The sequence below is a fragment of the Rhineura floridana genome, chromosome 7 (assembly GCF_030035675.1).
Source record: "Rhineura floridana isolate rRhiFlo1 chromosome 7, rRhiFlo1.hap2, whole genome shotgun sequence".
Taxonomy (NCBI): Eukaryota; Metazoa; Chordata; class Lepidosauria; order Squamata; family Rhineuridae; genus Rhineura; species Rhineura floridana.
Window position 1 is genome coordinate 154,982,891 of NC_084486.1, and position 19,985 is coordinate 155,002,875.

At 48.0% G+C, this 19,985-nt stretch overlaps 1 protein-coding gene across 3 annotated transcripts in view; it reads right to left on the reverse strand.

Annotated features, from left to right (window-relative positions):
* ACAP2 (ArfGAP with coiled-coil, ankyrin repeat and PH domains 2) overlaps positions 1–19,985 on the reverse strand; it is a 70,171-nt gene that overhangs the window by 34,730 nt on the left and 15,456 nt on the right. For all 3 annotated transcript variants that reach the window (XM_061637676.1, XM_061637675.1, XM_061637677.1), the window contains exons 2-4: positions 16,575–16,632; positions 2,414–2,533; positions 1,764–1,817 (exon numbers count right to left, since the gene is read on the reverse strand). In XM_061637676.1, the coding sequence (XP_061493660.1) occupies positions 1,764–1,817; positions 2,414–2,533; positions 16,575–16,632 (232 nt within the window). The remainder of the gene's footprint in view (positions 1–1,763; positions 1,818–2,413; positions 2,534–16,574; positions 16,633–19,985) is intronic.

Genomic DNA, 19,985 nt, shown 5'->3' on the forward strand with positions numbered 1-19,985 from the left:
CAGCGGAGCTTCAAGCAGAGAAGCTCCCTCAGCAATTGCCTCACTGTGTTGACTGAAATACAGTCCCACTGTGGCAAGGCCGTTCTTTAGTGTTCCTGTGTGGGCGTGAGCAAGGGAGGGAGGGAGGAGGGAGATGCTGGATTCTTAATCGCACCTTCCCTGTGCCCTGGATCTTCTTCATCACAAGCATGATTAGGAAGGGAGCAGCAGTAAGGCTGCAAGATGGAGGGCCAGGAGGAAGCACAGCACCTGCTTGAAGAGCAGCGGCAACTCCATGCTTAACACCAGCCTGGCTGGCTCCACCTGCCTGCCCTCACCTGCCCTCTCGGCCTTTCCTAAAGGACCACACACGGTGCCCGCCCTTTGCCTGGAGCATCACAAATAGTCTCCTCCTCCAAACTCTGAAGGGCAGCGGGGCAACCACAAGGCCTGCGATGACACAGAGCAGTTAGTAGCACAGCTGGAAAATGGGGTGGGAGCCTTTGCCAGGACCACGGGCTGTTTCATCTGTCCTGTGCTTGTCTTCAACTAGGTTAAAATGGGATGTTTTACTTTTTGCCCTTATTGTATGTTTTGCTTGCCTGCCTTCTAACAGAATTGTTATTTTTTTTTACTGGACCTCTTTATATGATTTATGTAATTTTTGTATATTTTTGTTTATCTTCATTATTTCCCCCCACTCTGGGATTGATATTATCCAATTAAGAGCAGGCTCCAAATACTGTAAAGAAACAAAAAACAAGCAACCAAATAAATAAAGAGCAGGCAGCCCTCGGGCCTGAGCTACGGCTCCTGAGGAGGGGTGACCCCTCAACCACTCAGCGCATGCCAGGCTGAACCCTCCAATCAAGCAAGATCTCAGGTATCAGCCTTGGGGGGCTGCTGAGAGGAGAGGCCCTCTGGGCCCACCTTGCTCAACAAGGGCAGCTTCCTGTGCTTGGTCAGTCTCTCCACTGATGCGCTGCCTCTTGCTGGCCATGTGCCTTCCCTCAGGGGGCACTCAGAGGGCAGCTAGCCAAGAGATGCCACCAAGTCAGAGACTGAGTTGGGACTCATTTCAAAGGTCCACAGTCACAGTTATGCTCCAGCAACGCACTGGTTATCCAAGGAAGCTGCAAGAATGTGGGGGTGGGCGAGAAGACAGCCCTCAGCTTCCTTCCGTCTCTCTTGCTCTTTTCTTCCGCCCATGCCAGGAAGAGGCAAGACTGACAGTTCCTTTTTTCTCTGTGCTCAGCAGAATCTGTCATAGTCTGAAACATGTTACACCACTAGGCCAGCTGCAATTAGAAAGATTCCGCTCTAGCAACGCCTCTAAATTAAAAATGCTAGAAATCAAGATGGGGATGGCAATCCACAGACTCCAGCTAGAGATTCACCCTGTTGCCTGATGGAGGGAGGGACAATGCAGAGTTTCCAGATGGCCAGCCAAGGCAGCTGAAACACAGTGCCAAGATCTATTATGTTCCAGGAAGCCTGGAACAACCAAGTCACATACGCTCCATCAGGACTTGTTTGAGAGAGAGAGAGGAAGGGAGGGGGGGAGAGAGGAAGGGAGGGGGGGAGAGAGGGAGGGAGGGGGGGAGAGAGGGAGGGAGGGAGGGGGGAGAGAGAGAGAGGGAGAGAGAGAGAAATGAAATTCACTAAAAGAGGCATTTCCATTTCTAAGTTTCTTAGAATGCCCTAGAAACATAGTGAAGAAAAACTTAAAATACATTTATAGGAGAGAAAAGCTCATTACTAGTTGTGCTGCTGCTGCAACTTACCGTGTGATAATTAATCATCTCTTGGAGGCTGTTGGAGAACTTTGTCAGGCTGCCCTGTAGTTTGGGGGGTGGGGAGAGGAACAAGGCAGGCAAGGTTATCTCTGCTAAAGGCACAACATGAAGTTACCCCAAACAGGACCAAGGTGTCACAGCCACATGAGGGGCCAATCTCAGATGTCCATTGGGATGGATGCTTTGGATTTTGCTTTTGCAAACATTCCCCTTCTCCAGTCATTCTCAAGGCATCAAGATGAGTTACAGAAATATTTACAATTTAACTTTAAAGCCTGAAGAGCCAAATATGTTTAGCTTAAGAAGGTTAAGAGGGCAGATATTGGGAGGGCCAATATTTAAGGAGGAGCCCGTCTAAGTTCAAACAACACTACCTTAAGAGCAGTCCCCCACTGGATGAGGCTACTTGGTGAGGCTGTAGAAACCCCTCTTGCTGAAGAACAGCCCAGACAGGTATCCATCAAGGATACTTTGAGCCTAGCCAAAGCTGGCAACAGGTAGCCTCCCCGACTCTGCCCCATTTCCCACCCACCCCCAGGTGGAGTTGCAGATCCTAGCTGATGGGAAGCGCTAGACGTGCTAGTTTGGGACTTTCCCAGGCAGCCCACTTTCAGGCAAGCTTTGCACCCAGCACTTACCTCCACAAGCGTATCCTTACTGGAATATTGAGCAAGGTCCTGAATGCCGTTGATGAACTGCTTGTTGGCCACGCAGAAGGCCTTCCCCGTGTCAATCATAGCAATGCAAAGCTTCACTAACTGGAAGAGAGAGGGGATATCATAATTTTAAGATCTAGAGGCACCTCTCGGCCCTGAACTTAGGTACTCTACAGTGAAGAACCCCTACAAATGCTGTGTTCTTCAGACATCTGGCAGGCTGTGAGGCGTCCTTCCCTGGCTCTCCCTGTCAGGTTCCTACCTGCTCATGGTTACAGCCTGTCTCTAGGCACCACCAGGGACTCCACCAGTCCGGACCGCACTCTCTTATGGTTTCTCTCCCCGCTCTAGCACAGATCTCAACAGATCCCCCTGCTAGGCAACCACCAGTAACGTCCCAATACTAGTATTCCCAGAGACTCTGAATACTGGTATTGTTATTCTCTTCACCGCTGCCACCATTTGTTACAGTTCCCCTTCAGCCTTGGTCATTACCTTACCCTCCCTTCTGGTCTGTGAAACCCCAGCCAAGGATCAGGCCTTTGGTAAACCAAATTAAGTATTTATTAAAGATAACAAAGCTAACAAGATTAACAAGATTTCTTCTTAAGGCACATAAGCATATGGTTTTACTCAATACTAATCCGAACTCCACCCCCCTCCTTCTCCACTCTCTCCTGGCAAACAACTCTCTCAAACCCCACCAAGCAACCCACTCTTTCTCTTCTTCCCCCCCAGATTCCACTCTCACTCTTCCTTTTATACATTCAGCCATTTTAAACACTCAGCCAATCATCTCGCATTCTACTGCCCATTCACTCCCCCTCTTTCACTCCACTTACCATGTATCTTCTAAAACAACAACACTTACCATATATACATTAATATAGGAACATCACATTTCCCCCCCCCTTAAACAACAGCAGAGTATTATTCCTGTTCCAGGATTTATACGTCGCGTTAACAAAAGTCTCTATGGGGAAAATGTCTTTCTTTGTTCCTCTGTCTGGTCACGTCACTGCAGTCCCAGCCACTTGCCTGGAAAGTCCATCGGCCAGTACATTGTCCTTGCCTTTGATGAACTGGAAGTCCACTTGATAGTCCTGTAGGGGCCAGGACCACCTCTGCAGCATAGTGTTATGGTTTTTCATAGTCTGCAACCATAACAAGGCCCGATGATCCGTAGTCACTGTGAATCTTCGTCCCCACACATATGGGCGCAACTTGTTCAGTCCCCACACGACCGCTAGGCACACCTTCTGGACCGACGAATAGTTTTTCTCCCTCGGCGTCAGCTTGCGACTCAGATACGCCACTGATGTCTGGTGCCTTCTCTCTCCTGCAGCAAGACGACTCCCAGCGCCAGGTCTGACGCATCTGTAGCCACGATGAATGGTTGCTCATAGTCTGGTGCTATTAATATGGGTCCTTGGCACAAGGCTTGCTTCAGCAGATCAAAAGCCTTCTGACATTCATCCGTCCATACCACACGCTCAGAACACTTCTTCTTGGTCAATTCATGCAAGGGGGTTGCTATTTCCCCAAAATTTCTCACAAACTTCCTATAAAATCCAGCCACACCCAGAAATGCCCTTACTTGTTTTTTGGTTAAGGGGATCGGCCACGCTTGTATTGCCTCCACCTTGCTCCATAAGGGGGTGATTTTCCCACTCCCCACCTTATGTCCTAAATAGATTACTTCCTTTAGTCCAAACTGGCATTTCTTAGCTTTTATTGTGAGGCCTGCTTTTCTTAAGGCCTCCAATACTGTTGTCAGGTGTTGGACATGCTCAGGCACCGACTTGCTAAAAATGGCCACGTCATCGATATAGGCCACTGCAAAATCTGACATGCCTCGCAACACAGTATTGATTAGCCTCTGAAATGAACTTGGTGAGTTCCTTAGTCCCATGGGTAAGGTCACAAACTCATATAACCCATCTGGTGTACTGAAGGCAGTTTTGGCTCTGGATTGCTCGTCTAGTTCCATTTGCCAAAATCCTTTACAGAGATCTAGTGTAGAGATAATGGTTGCTGCCCCCAATAACTCTAACATAGCGTCTACCCTAGGCATAGGATACGCATCTGGGACAGTAATTTTATTGATTATCCGATAATCAATGCAAAACCTAGTCGTTCCATCTTTTTTTGGAACCAGGACAATACTTGAGGCCCAGGGACTGATGGATTCCCTGATCACTCCTAATTCCAGCATCTCTTCCACCTCCTTTTTGATCTCATTCAAAACTTTCCCATTCGCACAGTACGGAACAGATCTGATTGGGGCATGATCTCCAGTATCAATGGAATGTATAACTATACTGGTTCGGCCAGGTTTGTTGCTAAAGAGATTCCTATAGGTTTTCAAAACTCTCAGAATCTCTTCTTTTACTTCCTCCTCTACCTCCTCTGACCATTCCACTTGATCTACCCCTCCTTTGTCTTTACTTTCCTGTACCAAATCTGGAAGTTCAGGCCCACTTCCCTCAGGGAATAAGGTAACTTGCAACACCTGTACATCCCTGGTATGGTAAGGCTTCAACATATTTACATGAACCACTTTGCTTTTGTTTAATTGGTCTGTGGTGATTACATATGTCACTGTGTCAAGCCTTTCTCTGATGGTATATGGTCCTTCCCAGTTAGCCTGTAATTTGTCATGTTTCCTGGGTATGAACGCCATAACCATATCTCCCACATTATACACACGTTCTCTGGCTGTTCTGTCATACCAGTAACTTTGCTTCTCCTGTGCATGACTCAAATTCTCTTTCACTACTTCCATCATTGATGTTAATTTATTGCGGAATTTCAATACAAAATCTACTACTGAAGTTTTGTACTCTCCCAGAGTTCCTTCCCATGAATTTTTTAGCAGTTCCAAAGGTCCCCTCACTTTTCTAGTAAACATTAGTTCAAAGGGTGAGAAGCCTGTTGACTCCTGAGGGACTTCTCTGTATGCAAATAAGAAGCATCCCAACCGTTCATCCCAGTCTTGTGGGTGATCTTGAACATAGCTTCTTATCATGCCCTTCAAAACTCCATTGAATCTCTCAGTTAGCCCATTAGTGGCGGGATGGTAAGTAGTGGTCTTTAGATGTTTTAGACCACAACATTTCCACATACATTGCATCACTTCTCCCATGAATACACTGCCTTGATCTGTCAGCACTTCATGAGGGAAACCCAGCCTCATAAAGATTTTTAATAAAGCCTCTGCCTCTTCCCCAGAGACCACTTGATACAGTTTGTCTTCTTCAGCAGGCCTGCTAGTGGTTGCTATGGTGACCTGAGGCTGGTTAACAGATTCCACCCTGTTTGTTTCAGGCCCCTTAATATGGCTTCTTTTTCTCTGCCAATTTGCTGTCTGGTCACTACATAGATCTTTCCTTGGGCGCCCATTACATCTCTTCCCAGTATTACTGGTTCTTGTTGCTGGGCATTAATACCAACTTTATATTGGCCCTTTCGGCCTCTCCATTCCATTTTCACTAGGGCCACAGGCAAACTCTCTGGTTGACCCCTCACTCCTTGGATAGTCACTGTTTCCTGAGGTAATATTTCTTCAGATTTTATTAAATCTGGCCTCAGTAACGTCTGAGCGGCACCAGTATCAAGCAATGCCCAATAAGTTGCCCCTTGTACACTCACTTCCTCTCTCAGACTTGAATCAAGGTCTGTTACTTCTGTCCAGTTTATCTGGCAAAACTGAACCTTTTTCGCTGCTTCTAAAGCCTTGGGCTCTGTTTTCACTGCCCTTGTCTGAGCAGGATTACTAATGGGGTTGGCAACCTCACACTGAAAACGTAGGTGCCCCGGTCTACCACATTTGTAGCATAATTTCTCCTCACTTTTAGGGTACACAGATCCACTCTGGGGTGTCTTGTGCCCTTCAGATTTTAATGGAGGACTCACTCGCTGTGGTACCACATCCCTTCTGCCAGCACTATATGGTCTGGGTTTAAACTCTCTTGATGTTTTCCCCACCCAGCCAGTTCTATTGGAGGCGAAGTGATCCGCCATCTCTGCGGCCTCCTGCACAGATGTAGGGGAACGGTCTCTGACCAGGAGCCTTATTTCAGGTGGTAACTGATGGTATAATTGATCCAGTATCATGAGGCTTTTCACCTCTTCCACTGACTGAGCTTTGGCACTACTCATCCACTTTCCAAATATATCCATCAACTTTTCTCCCAGTTCCACAAAAGACCTCCCTGTCTGTATCTGGCAGTTTCTGAAAAGCTTTCTAAAATAATCAGGCCCCAGTCTGAATCTTTTAAACACTGCTTCTTTGAATTCAGCACAGGTGACGGGCTTGTCTGAGGGGAAATATTGGTATACCTCAGCCAATTCCCCTTTAATCAGGTTTGATAAATACTGCATGTATTTATCTTCAGGTAGCCCCCACAACTGAGCTGCTTTTTCAAAGGTGCTGAGGTAAATTTGAGGATCTTGACCAGGCTCATAGACAGCAAAGTCCTTTGGAGTAATTTTTATTTTTGCTCCATCTCTCTCTTTCCTTGTCTCCTCAGAGTGACATTTCTCTCTATCAAATTTTAACTTTTCTACTTGTAATTCAGCATCCAATGCTCGTTGCTTCTCCCTCTCCTCAAACCCCAATCTCATTCTCTCAATTTCCAACTCCCTCTGTTTTTCCTTCTCTGCACCTTCCATCCTCAATCTCTCAGCTTCCATCTTCAATCTCTCAGCTTCCAACTCCCTCTGCTTGTCTTTTTCCTCAGCCTCCCATCTTAACTTCTCTCTTAAGTACTCTATATAAGCGGGATTGCTTAAATATCCTTCTGGGGTCTCTTCCCTGACAGGTTGTTTTTGCTGGGCAGTAGCAAATCCTATAAGTGCTACCCTCAATTCATCTACCCCTTTACCCTCGTGAGGTAAATTGAATGTTATGCACTTCTCCACCAGCTCCTCTCTTTTCATTTTTATGTATTCAGCCATGGTGTTTGAGTTCACTCACTCTTTGCCACACACTCTTTGCCAGTCACTCTCACAAGAAATCTTGTTTTGTTATTTCTGTTTGCCACACAACTATTAGGGATTGTCTAGTATTCGTATCTCACTGTTACAGCCAACACCTGTGACGTAGTCTCCTTTGTCACCACGTGTCTTTGGGACTCTCTTTGGTTCGTATCTGGATTCTCTGTTGTTCGTATCCCACCGCTACTGCCACCACATGTGATACGTCCTTCCCTGGCTCTCCGTCAGGTTCCTACCTGCGCATGGTTCCTACCTGCGCGTGGTTACTGCCTGTCTCTAGGCACCACCAGGGACTCCACCAGTCCGGACTGCTCTCTCTTATGATTTCTCTCCCCGCTCTAGCACAGATCTCAACAGATCCCCCTGCTAGGCAACCACCAGTAACGTCCCAATACCAGTATTCCCAGAGACTCTGAATACTGGTATTGTTATTCTCTTCACCGCTGCCACCATTTGTTACAGTTCCCCTTCAGCCTTGGTCATTACCTTACCCTCCCTTCTGGTCTGTGAAACCCCAGCCAAGGATTAGGCCTTTGGTAAACCAAATTAAGTATTTATTAAAGATAACAAAGCTAACAAGATTAACAAGATTTCTTCTTAAGGCACATAAGCATATGGTTTTACTTAATACTAATCCGAACTCCACCTCCCTCCTGGTAAACAACTCTCTAAACCCCACCAAGCAATCCACTCTTTCTCTTCTCCCCCCAGATTCCACAATTCACCACCTCACATTCCCCCAGATTTACCTGTCATCCTTTCATTTATACTGTCAGCCATTTTAAACATTCAGCCAATCATCAAGCATTCTATTGCCCATTCACTCCCCCTCCTCTTTCACTACTTACCATGTACACTCTAAACAACCAGCACTTACCATATAGACACTAATATATAGGAACATCACACAGGCCACTATCAAATACAGATGGACAGACCCTGCTTGATCACAGAGCAGCCCTGAAGCAGCTGGATCAAGGCAGTGGCCCATCCAGTCCAGCATCCTGTTCTCACAGCAGCCAGCCAGACGCCCCAATGGGAAGCCCACAAGCAGGACCTGAGCTCTACAGCATGCTCCCCACCTGTGATTCCCTGCAACTCACTGGCAACTGTCGTGCCATTAGATGACCAGCAGTTGAGGTAGCCTAAGGCTGCTGTCAATGAGGCATGAAATAGTGCAGGTGCACAACTGGCACTTGGGTTGCTCAGCCTGGGCTCTCAGATCGCAGCTTGATCACTGAGATCATCTGATGGAGTCCTGCCAGTTTTAGTCCCTCGGGTTTTAGAGGCCCAACTGGCTTCACCCAGAAGCCGGGCATGTAGGGCCACCAATGCCATGCTATAGAATGCTCCTCCAAGAGACTCACTTCCCAGCATCTCGTGAACACCTTTAAATGCCAGGAAGATTACATTTTCTTAAAATGAGCCACTCCCCTCCTCCTTTTTCGTTATTATTACTACTGCTTTCATGGCCCCTTATGTTTTACTGTACTTGCATGGTGCTGTTGTACACCCCCTTGGTATTTTATATGAGCAGGCAGTTTATATATATTTTTATAACTAAACAAACATGGACAAGAGAGTTCATAGTTCATGAAGACTAAGAGGCTTCCCTCTCTATTGGAGAAGTCACATTCTCCCCCTCCCCTCCCCTCCCCAGTAATCATTTCTTCAGCAACAGCTTCCTCCCCCCCCCTTTTCTACTGTCTTTCTTCCACCCTAATCCTCTTATCCCATTTTCACTGCTTGGATAGTCTGTCCTCCAGACAGGGAGCAAAATACTCCTGATGCTTGCAGAGAGCATAAAGACAGCCCTGCTGCGCATTTTCATGTTTCTTGCATACGCTGGGTGCCACGGAGCAGGGCCACCAAAGCTCCCCCCCCCCGGGGTCACAAGAGCTCCCCTTTTGTATGTGTGATGTATTGACTAAGACAAACCAGCCACAATGGCAAATGTGGCAAAAATGTTTTTCCCCCTTAAGAACTGGGCAAAACACCATGATGAAAATTGGTGGTGATGTTTCCACTGACTGAGGCATTCTGTGAGCAAAATGTCCAATTTTTATATTAACCTCCTTTTGAGATATGAGGACTCAAGTTACTGACAATGTTAAAAACAGACAACTTTAGGATTTTTCCGCCTTAGAAGAAGATCCTTAAACTAAACTCTGTGGGGTTTATCTTTCTCTCCTTTGGGTAGGGAAATGATTTTAAAAAAACCAATGACACTCGTGATATTGAAATTAAGGGCCTTATGGAGGGGTCAAAGTTAGCAAAAAACCACAATTCTTGTTCTTTCTTTACTTGCTTGATGCTCACCCTTTATTTGGTGCACAGTAGTTAACAACTATATAAAAATCACATGCAGGCTACAGTGAATAAAACCTTTTTTGGTTGAAGTTGATATCTTTTGTAGAAGCAGAGAAATGGAAGATCGTGCAAACCCTTGCAGCGCCATTTTTAGATGACCCCCCTTGTTTTCTGCGCCTCGTGTAATCCGGGGTGCCACATAATTTTTTCCTAACTATGTTTTTGGTGTCTCAATGTGGTTAGGAATGATATTTAATTTGGGGGGGGGGGGTTAAATGGTGCAGCAACCACTTATATTCAAATCCGGGGAAATCTACTGGAATGACCCAACCTCTTTTGCTTTACCAAGGCCTAATCAGATGTTCACCGGGGAAACTTTTAAACTCTGCACCCCTTCAGCAGCAGCTGCCACCGACAACAGCAAGATGTGTGTTGAGAGTTCATGTAGACGGTCCCACCCCCACCCCCCTCTCTCAGACCCAGACCCAGAAAACCACACCTTGCTAACAGTGGGAAGACTGTTTTCCATCAACCCTTCCCACATTATTTCATTTCCTGGTTCCCTCTTTTCATCCATCAATAATGCCTTTTGTGAAAAGCCTAAATGTAAGCTTGCAGGACACGTTTAGAAACATTAGACATGGAACAAAGGCTAAGAACAACTCTTAAAACCTGCATGTCCTTGAATTTGGGCCCTGAGAAGCTCATAATACTGGTGGCATGACATCTTGGGAAGAGCTGATGACGTGCCCAGCCACCATGGAACCAGCCAGCCACGAAAGAAGGGCCACCCTCCCCCACGTTACAGAGAGTGCATGACTCAAGGCTGAATCTTGGCATTTGACATTTCTTGCTCCAGCAGCAGAAGCAGCCACCGCCAAACCCATTTTCAACAGAGAAGTGCTACTTTATTTATTTATTTAATTATTTATTTAATTAAGCTTATATACCGCCCGACTAGCAACAGCTCTCTGGGCGGTGAACATTAAAAATACAATGAAAATAACACAAAACTGTACACAAAACTGTACAGTCTAAAATCAAAATATAATAATTTACAATTAACAGGAATTAAAATGCCTCAGAGAAGAGAAAGGTTTTAACCTGGCGCCGAAAAGATGATAGTGTCGGCGCCAGGCGCACCTCCTCGGGGAGACCATTCCATAGTTCGGGGGCCACCACTGAGAAGGCCCTAGATCTTGTCACCACTCTCCGGGCTTCCCTATGAGTCGGAACCCGGAGGAGGGCCTTCGTAGTAGACCGTAGTGTACGGGCCGGTTCATATCGGGAGAGGCGTTCCAACAGGTATCGTGGTCCCGCGCCGTATAAGGCTTTATAGGTAAGTACCAACACTTTGAATCTGGCCCGGAAGCATATTGGAAGCAAGTGCAAACGGGCTAGCACAGGTGTTATATGCTCAGACCGCTTAGTTCTTGTTAGCAGTCTGGCCGCCGCATTTTGCACTAGCTGTAGCTTCCGAATCGTCTTCAAAGGTAGCCCTATGTAAAGCACATTGCAGTAGTCCAGACACGAGGTTACCATAGCATGTACCACTGATGAGAGGTCCTCCTTACTCAGATAGGGACGTAGCTGGGCTACCAACTGAAGTTGGTAGAACGCATTCCGGGCCACCGAGGCTACATGAGCCTCAAGTGTGAGGGAAGAGTCTAAGATGACTCCCAGACTACGCACCTGTTCCTTTAGGGGGAGTGTAACCCCATCCAGGACAGGGTATATATCCACCATCCGATCAGAGAAACCATCCACCAACAGCATCTCAGTCTTGTCAGGATTGAGTCTCAGTTTGTTAGTTCTCATCCAGTCCATTGTCGCAGCCAGGCAACGGTTCAGCACGTCGACTGCCTCACCTGAAGAAGATGTAAAGGAGAAGTAGAGCTGCGTGTCATCAGCATACTGATGACAACGCACTCCAAAACTCCTGATGACCGCCCCCAGCGGCTTCATATAAATGTTAAAAAGCATGGGAGACAGAACCGAACCCTGCGGGACCCCACATTGGAGAACCCACGGTGTCGAGCAATGTTCCCCAAGCACTATCTTCTGGAGACGACCCGCTAAGTAGGAGCGGAACCACTGCCAAGCAGTGCCTCCAACTCCCAATTCCTCAAGCCTCTCCAGAAGGATACCATGGTCAATGGTATCAAAAGCCGCTGAGAGGTCAAGGAGAATCAACAGAGTTACACTCCCTCTGTCTCTCTCCCGACATAGGTCATCAAACAGGGCGACCAAGGCAGTCTCAGTGCCAAAACCAGGCCTGAACCCCGATTGAAATGGATCTAGATAATTGGTTTCATCCAATAGCGCCTGGAGCTGGTCAGCAACCACACGTTACAGGATCTTGCCCAGGAACGGAACATTGGCTACTGGTCTGTAGCTGCTGACATCCTCTGGGTCCAAGGAAGGTTTTTTCAGGAGTGGTCTCACTGCCGCCTCTTTCAGACAGCCAGGGACCACTCCCTCTCGTAAAGAGGCATTAATCACTTCCTTGGCCCAGCCAACTGTTCCTTCCTTGCTAGTTTTAATTAGCCAAGAGGGGCAAGGATCCAGTACCGAAGTGGTCGCACGAACCTGTCCAAGCACCTTGTCCACGTCCTCGAGCTGAACGAACTGAAACTCATCCAACAAAACATGACAAGACTGTGCTCTGGACACCTCAGTAGGATTAACTGCTATTAAATAGGAGTCTAAGTCCCGGCGAATGCATGAGATCTTATGCTGGAAGTGTTCAGCAAATTTATTACATCGATCTACCGATGTATCTGCCGTGTCTTGTAGGCCTGGATGAAGTAGGCCACGAACCACTTTAAAAAGCTCCCGTGGGCGTGAGAGAGATGACTGAATAGTGGCGGCAAAATGTTGTTTTTTTGCCGCCCTCACCGCTCCTACATAGAGCTTAGTAGAAGCACGAACCAGCTCATAATTGCATTCGTCGGGAGTTCGTCTCCATCTCCGCTCAAGCCGCCTCCTGTCTTGTTTCATCGCTCTCAGCTCCGGAGTATACCAAGGAGCTGTATGAGCTCTACATAGGAGAGGGCGCGCAGGAGCGATCGTGTCAACAGCCCGGGTCATCTCTGTATTCCACAGATCGACCAGGGCTTCGAAGGAGCGCCAGTCTTATCAGCCGGAAAAACCCCCAGAGCCTTTTGAAAACCTTCAGAATTCATTAGTCTCCGGGGGTGGACCAATTTAATAGGTTCCCCACCCTTGCAGAGGGAAAAGGCTACTGAAAGTCTAAACTTCAGCAAGCAATGATCTGTCCATGACAACGGGAGAGATGTAAAACTCCCCACATCCAGATCACTATCCCCATGTCCAGTAGCAAAGACCAGGTCAAGAGTATGCCCCGATGTATGTGTTGGGCCACTAACATATTGAGACAGCCCCATGGTTGTCATGGCGGCCATGAAGTCCTGAGCTGCCCCAGACAAAGTAGCCTCAGCATGAATGTTGAGATCTCCCAGTACTAATAGTCTGGGGGATCTCAACAGTATCTCCGAGACCACTTCCGTCAGCTTCTCTATCTATTGCTCTCTGAGGGAGCGTGACTCAGCCCAACAATGCCAGAGTCAGTGTGGTGTAGCAGTTAGAGCACTGCACCAGGCTTCAAATCTCCACTCAGCCATAGAGCTCATTGGGTGACCCTGGGCCAGTCACAGTCGCGCAGCCTAAGCTACCTCACAGGGTTGTTGTGAGGAGAAAATGGAGAAGGGGGGAAGCCATGTTTGTATGCCACCTTGAGCTCCTTGGAGGAAAAGTGGGACATAAAAGTACAAGGAACAAAAATGAACTATCAGGTGAGCCATGAGGGAGATTGGACGCCCCTGCCTTCCTCTTCCACTCTCACACCCACTCCGTGGTCTAGAGGACAGAACCCTCTGAGGGAGTGAAAGGAATCTCAGGTGCGAACGGGGAAGGGAGGGAGGAAGGGAAGCACACCCCTCACCTTGCCAGGGGAGTCTGGGAGGCTAAGCTGGAAAGTTTTGCACACAGATAGGCTTAAGCCTCTCATATAAAAGCCAAAAGCAGCTCCAACAGTGGCCCACCCAGCACTATGCAAATGGGCCTTGGCCTGAGCACGAAAGCAAACAGGCCTGTGGGCCCATCCTGGAGGATGGAGCAGCCGTTTAATAATAATAATAATAATAATAATAATAAATTTTATTTTTCAGCCGCCGATCTGTCCGGGTTAGGGACACTCTAGGCGACGAACAACAAGAATAAAAACAATACATATAGATCAACATAATCAAATTTTAAGCTAAAAAACCATTCATTAATTCAGAACATAAATTAATCTGTCCCAATCTTGTAGGCCTGCCTGAACAGCCAGGTCTTCAAGGCTCGGCGATAGCTGGACAAGGAGGGAGCCTGTCTGAGATCGAAAGGGAGAGAGTTCCAGAGGGTGGGGGCCACAACAGAGAAGGCCCTCTCTCTGGTCCGCACCAGCCTAGCTGTTCTCACCGGTGGGACCGAGAGAAGGTCTTGCGAGGCTGATCTCGTCAGGCGGCACAATCGGTGATTCTGGAGGCGTTCCTTCAGATATACTGGGCCAAAACTGTATAGCCCTTAAAGAGAACCGCCAACAACGCAGCTCCACACATTTCACCCCACGGAGAGACACACCCTCCCCAACTATGAGGGTTACCCACAAACATATTTTGAGAGGTATACGCTTGCTGTGAAAATAAGACTGGTGCAAGGTCTCCAGCAAGGGCACACACTTGCCCCTGCCCTGTGAGACTGCAAATGGGTGCTTATTCCTGCCCTACAGCACACTCCGTGCTAACTGTTTTCCTTTGGCACAATTGTCAGACAAGGCCTCTTGCTGCTCCTTAGAGAAGAAGGGCAGGCTGGACACTGGAGAAGGAGCAGCAGCAGCAGCAGCAACGCTGTGAATGCCGGGCAGCCTGCCAGCCAGGGCAGATCTGCCTGGCCCAGCTACCTGGAGACGGGACACCAAGTGGCTGTGTGAAGGGAGGGGATATGCCTGGTCAGGTTTAGGGGGTCACAGAAGGACAACGAAATAAGCTCTAAGCCACAAATGGGGAACCTGTGGTCTTGGCAGGGGGGCTGTGGTACTACAGCGCCCATCATGCCTCAGTGCTGGCCAGGCTGGCTAGCGCCAATGCAACTGGAGGGCTCTAGCAGTTCCCTACCTGTGCAAGGGGCTGGACTCTTACTGGGAGGATGGGCGGGATATAAATCTAGTAAATAAATAAATAAGGGACGGAAGTTAGTTGAAGCGCTTCCCTGTGGCAGCCTCCTCCCAAGGCCAACGGCGGTGGCATCCATCCTCCAGCAAGGAGCCCATCCTTATCACCAGGCAGCCATGCAACTCGCAGCAAAGGGCAGGCTTCTGAGCCAGGCTTTTCATATATTTCCCTAACCTCCTCTAAACCTCCTTACTAAACATAAGCTTCAAAAACATTTACAGCCATACAATTATCCCAAAGCATTATAGCCACAGGAACTCTGGGAGAAAGTGACCACACTATACTTGGGTTTTTGATTTTCAAGAAAGCAAAAGCTGAGAGTAGCCACACACATACCCTGGCCTTCAGGAAAGCCAGTTTCAATAAACACAGCACTTAAATGGTAAGTACGGTTCCATGACAAGCAACCCTAATGAGAAATGGAGTCCAAGATGGGTGGGAGTCTTTAAAACAGGAAACTCTAAAGGCACAATGGCAAACAATTCCGTCAAGGAAAAAAGGGGGAAGACAGAAGAAGCAGCCAATGTGGCTTCACAAAAAGCTTAGAGATGACCTGAAAACAAAAAAGGACACATACAGGAAGTGGAAGAAAGGCCAGGCCACAAAGGAAGAGTACAGGCAGGTATCACGGAATTGCAGGGATGGCGTCAGGAAGGCTAAAGCTGAGAATGAGCTGAGGTTAGCGAGAGACGCCAAAAGCTTTCTTCAGGTACATCCATAGTAAAAGACAAAGAAAAGAAATGGTGGCACAGCTACTCAATGAGGATGACAAAATGATAACAGATGACAAAGAAAAGGCAGAAGTACATGAAAGGTTCCACATAGAGGAGGGCCGGGATCTCTTCTCGATCGTCCCAGAGTGCAGGACTCAGAATAATGGGCTCAAGGTGCAGGAAGCCAGATTTCGACTGAACATCAGGAAAAGCTTCCTAACTGTTAGAGCCATACGACAATGGAACCAATTACCTAGAGAGAATGTGGGCTCTCCGACATTGGAGGCCTTCAAGAGGCAGCTGGACAGCCACCTGCCGGGTATGCTTTGATTTGCATTCCTGCATTGAGCAGGGGGTTGGACTTGATGGCCTTAGAGGCCCCTTCCAACTCTACGATTCTATGATCCTAAGAAGGTGATCCCAAAGGTGAGGCCACCTATTTCAGCATCCCCTTCTCACACTGGCCTACCAGGTGCCCCAACAGGAAACCAGTAGTTGCACGAAGCCAGCCCCAGGGAGTGGGTCTGCAGAAAGCATTTGGCAAATATTTAACCAAGAAAACTTCCAAGCAGCAATGAGATGTTGAGACATGTGGGCGGGGCTTCCCTCTCCAGTGGACAGCAAGGAACGTCCCTGCGGCTCCGGGGGGCATCTGGCCATGATCAGAGTATTTAAAGCGCTGATCCTTGTTCTGGCCTTCATACCACTCTTGGTGCATAGTTCAAGGCCAGTAAAGTTACAGCACACTTTGTGGTAAACACGGATGACCCTTTTGGAAGCTCTCTTGCTTTCAACAGGTCCCAATGGACAAGGGCTGCGGCCCCTGGGTGGTCTTGGGACCCTCATGAGTACAGAGAAACTGTAACTGTCCAGGTTAAGTTCACTCACCTTGTCTAGCTTCAATTCTAGTTCTGTCACATCTCCTTCAACTTCTTCCAAAGCAGCCCTGCAAAGTGAAAGACGGACAGTGAGACTTCACCCAGCAGACACTCTCCAAACACAGCGTGAGGTTACCAGTTTTCAACCGAAGACACTCGTACACAAAGGACTGCCAGCACTGCAACCTTGGAAAGGCAACCCTGGATAGCGGAGGGATCAGAGCCTCATGAAAGAAACACAAAGGAATGTTCCATTTCTGGCAGAACAGAAGGGCAAAAGAAACTGGGCGGGGGGAGAAGGATAGCAAATGGGCACATGCCACACTTTGACCCTGATCGTCACACACTTGAAGTCCCAGCAGCTTCAATGTAACTTGCTTCCCCACCTAAGTATGGTCAGACGCACATTTTTTGCACACTAACAGTGAGAAGGAAAAGGCTATGTAAGCAAAGTGCAAACAGCCACAACCCCAGCAGAGCACCAAGGGCAAGTTAACGGAATTATTTCCATCTCAAAGGATGCAGGAACCAGAGCCTATTCAACAGCATTTGCAAGGCTATCAGAGCACTCCCTGGACCATGCTGGGGACATAAGCGCTCTCCTGACCTTGGCCATCATGTGCCAACCCATCTCTCGGGAAAAGGCAGGGAGAGCACGCTGTTAGTGATAGAGCAGGATGGAGGACATCCTTCACTTCCTATGCCTTTTCCAGGGTGCACCTCTTAATAGCACCAAGCCCCCCCCAAAAACTCTGATCCCCACGTGGCTGCATGTTGGGTGTGAGCAATGTAGCCAACCTGGAGGTTACCAGTGCATGGATAATAGCGGTCAGGTTATCCCAGTCCAGAAACGGCCACAGCTGTCTTATCAGCCAAAGCTGGTAAAGGACATTCCTAGCCACTGAGGTCACCTGGGCCTCTAGCGACAAAGATGGATCCAGGAGCACCCCCAGGCTACAGATCTGCTCTTTCAGAGGGAGTACGACCCCGTCCAAAGCAGGCAACTGACCAATTATCTGAACTTGGGAACCACCAACCCACAGTGCCTCCATCTTGCTAGGATTCAGACTCAGTTTATTGGCTCTCATCCAGCACACCACCGAGTCCAGGCAGCGGTCCAGGGCTTGCACGGCCTCTCCAGATTCAGATGTTACAGAGAAATAGAGATGGGTATCATCAGCGTACTGCTGACACCTCGCCCCAAATCTCCTGATGACTGCTCCTAAGGGCTTCATATAGATGTTAAACAGCATGGGGGACAAGATGGTACCGTGCGGCACCCCACAGCACAACTGCCAGGGGGCTGAAAGACAATCACCCAATGCTGTTCTCTGACAACGACACCGGAGATAGGATCAGAACTGCTCTAAAACAGTGCCTCCAATATCCATCTCACCAAGTCAGCCCAGAAGGATACCATGGTCAATGCTATCAGAAGCCGCTGAGAGATCAAGTAAGAATAACAGGGTCGTACTCCCCCTGACCTTCTCCCGATAAAGGTCATCCATCAGGGCGACCGGGCCGATTCAGTCCCATAACAGGCCTGAATCCAGATTAGAATGGGTCAAAATAATCTGTTTCTTCCAAGAGTACTTGCAACTGCTGCACCACAAACCTCTCAATCGCTTTCCCTAAAAAAGATGTTGCTTTATCTTATGGCAGGCTATGCGTTTTATTGCTTCACTCTGAATGACCTAGAAGAGTGAGCTGTTAAACGTTTGTATTTTGGTACATTTATGCTATATGTATTACATTAATATTTATCAGGTCAATCATATTTATGTAGGGTAACACTTATGTAATATTGTCTTATGAACATACTCCTCTTGATTTCTGTATTTATCTTTGAACAATAAATAAATAAAGACTGTTTGACCGTATAATCGGAAATGAGATGGTGCCTGGTTCCCTCTCGGCCTTCCCTGTGCGACCATGCAAGAGGCCGACTAAGGACCTCAGACCTCCCCTTGAGGCAACAGGCAGGCGGCTGAGCTGCTGGATCTCAACTCAGCCCATGACGGAGGGAAATCTTCCTTCCACCAAGGAAGCCTGGAGCAACGGAGTGGGGCTAAGCCCATGAGGGTTTGGGGGTGACCCTGTTCTTGACAAGAAACCCTCTGCAATTGCTTCATCTGCTGAGAGGTGTGTGTCATGTTATGCTTCCTCACACTTTTCAACAATTACTATGGGTGAAATGCTTAAACAAAATCAAGTAAAGGCCATTGAAAGCCAGCACCAAAGCCACAACGGTCTTTGAGTAAGAACAGAGAAAGGCAAAGTGGGAGATGTGCCCCCCCTGCCTCTCGCAAAGTACTGGGAGGCCTCTAGGCTCAGGGATTTCACTTATGACCTTTATACCTCAATCCCACCCCCTTCCCTGCCAGACACCCAAAGCAGCTTTCCCCAGCATGGTGCCCTCCAGACGTTGTTGGACTCCAACTCCCATCAGCCCCAACCAGCACGGCCCGTGGGCAAAGAGGATGGGAGATATAGCCCAAAGCATCTGGGCAGCACCAGGTTGGGGAAGCCTGACAAACAAAAGTGTTTCTAGTGAAACAAGAATATGCAGAAGTCCTCATTTATTGTCTAAAAGGCCCTAACTTATTTCAAGAATTAATTCTGCAACCAGCGTTGTTTGCTGCTGGTTGAGTAACTCCAGAGAGATTCCTGTGGGGAACTCCCCTGACAGGGAAAGAGGAGATCCTGGGAAGGGTTGCGGACATAGCGAAGGCAGCTCCTGCTGCTCCGAGGGCCAGAGGGCAGGCGCAGCTGTTTGGCTCCATTCACTACCGCTCTTGAGATCAACAAACGAAATGAGATTTCATTTGAGATCAACAAAAGCCTGCAAATTCTCAGGTCCCACTTCCATGGAGCAAAACTTTGTTAGGCAAGCAGCAGGGGGTCAAGTGGAGAGGGTTACGTTGCATAAACTTCAGCATCAACTTAACAGGAAAACTAACCCCCACCAATGAAGCAGGAACTCAAGGGATGCCATATAAATAGTTGCAATTGCAACCACTCAGTATAATAGAAAGACTGCAATAGCGATCAACAACAAAACCTACAACTGAAGCCGAACAACGAGGGAGACTGACCCACATCCCACAGCGGAAGCATCATTTGGCCACAAAGAAGCCAGTCCAGAAAACTCCAACTCATCACCTCCTGCTTTGATCTCTCCTTTAATCATGAAACAAAGTGAGGCGTAAGAATGTAAGGAGAACCTGTTGGATCAGGCCAAATGGGGCCCATCCAGTCCAGCCTCCAGTTCTCACAGTGGCCAACCAGTTTGGAAGCCTCCAACCATGGACCATACTTCGACCATCAGTATTAGGAAGTTGTCGCATGCTTTCTTCCAACTTCATTTTGCTCAATAGTGTACAGACATAACAACAATACGTAATGTGAACAGAGCCACTGG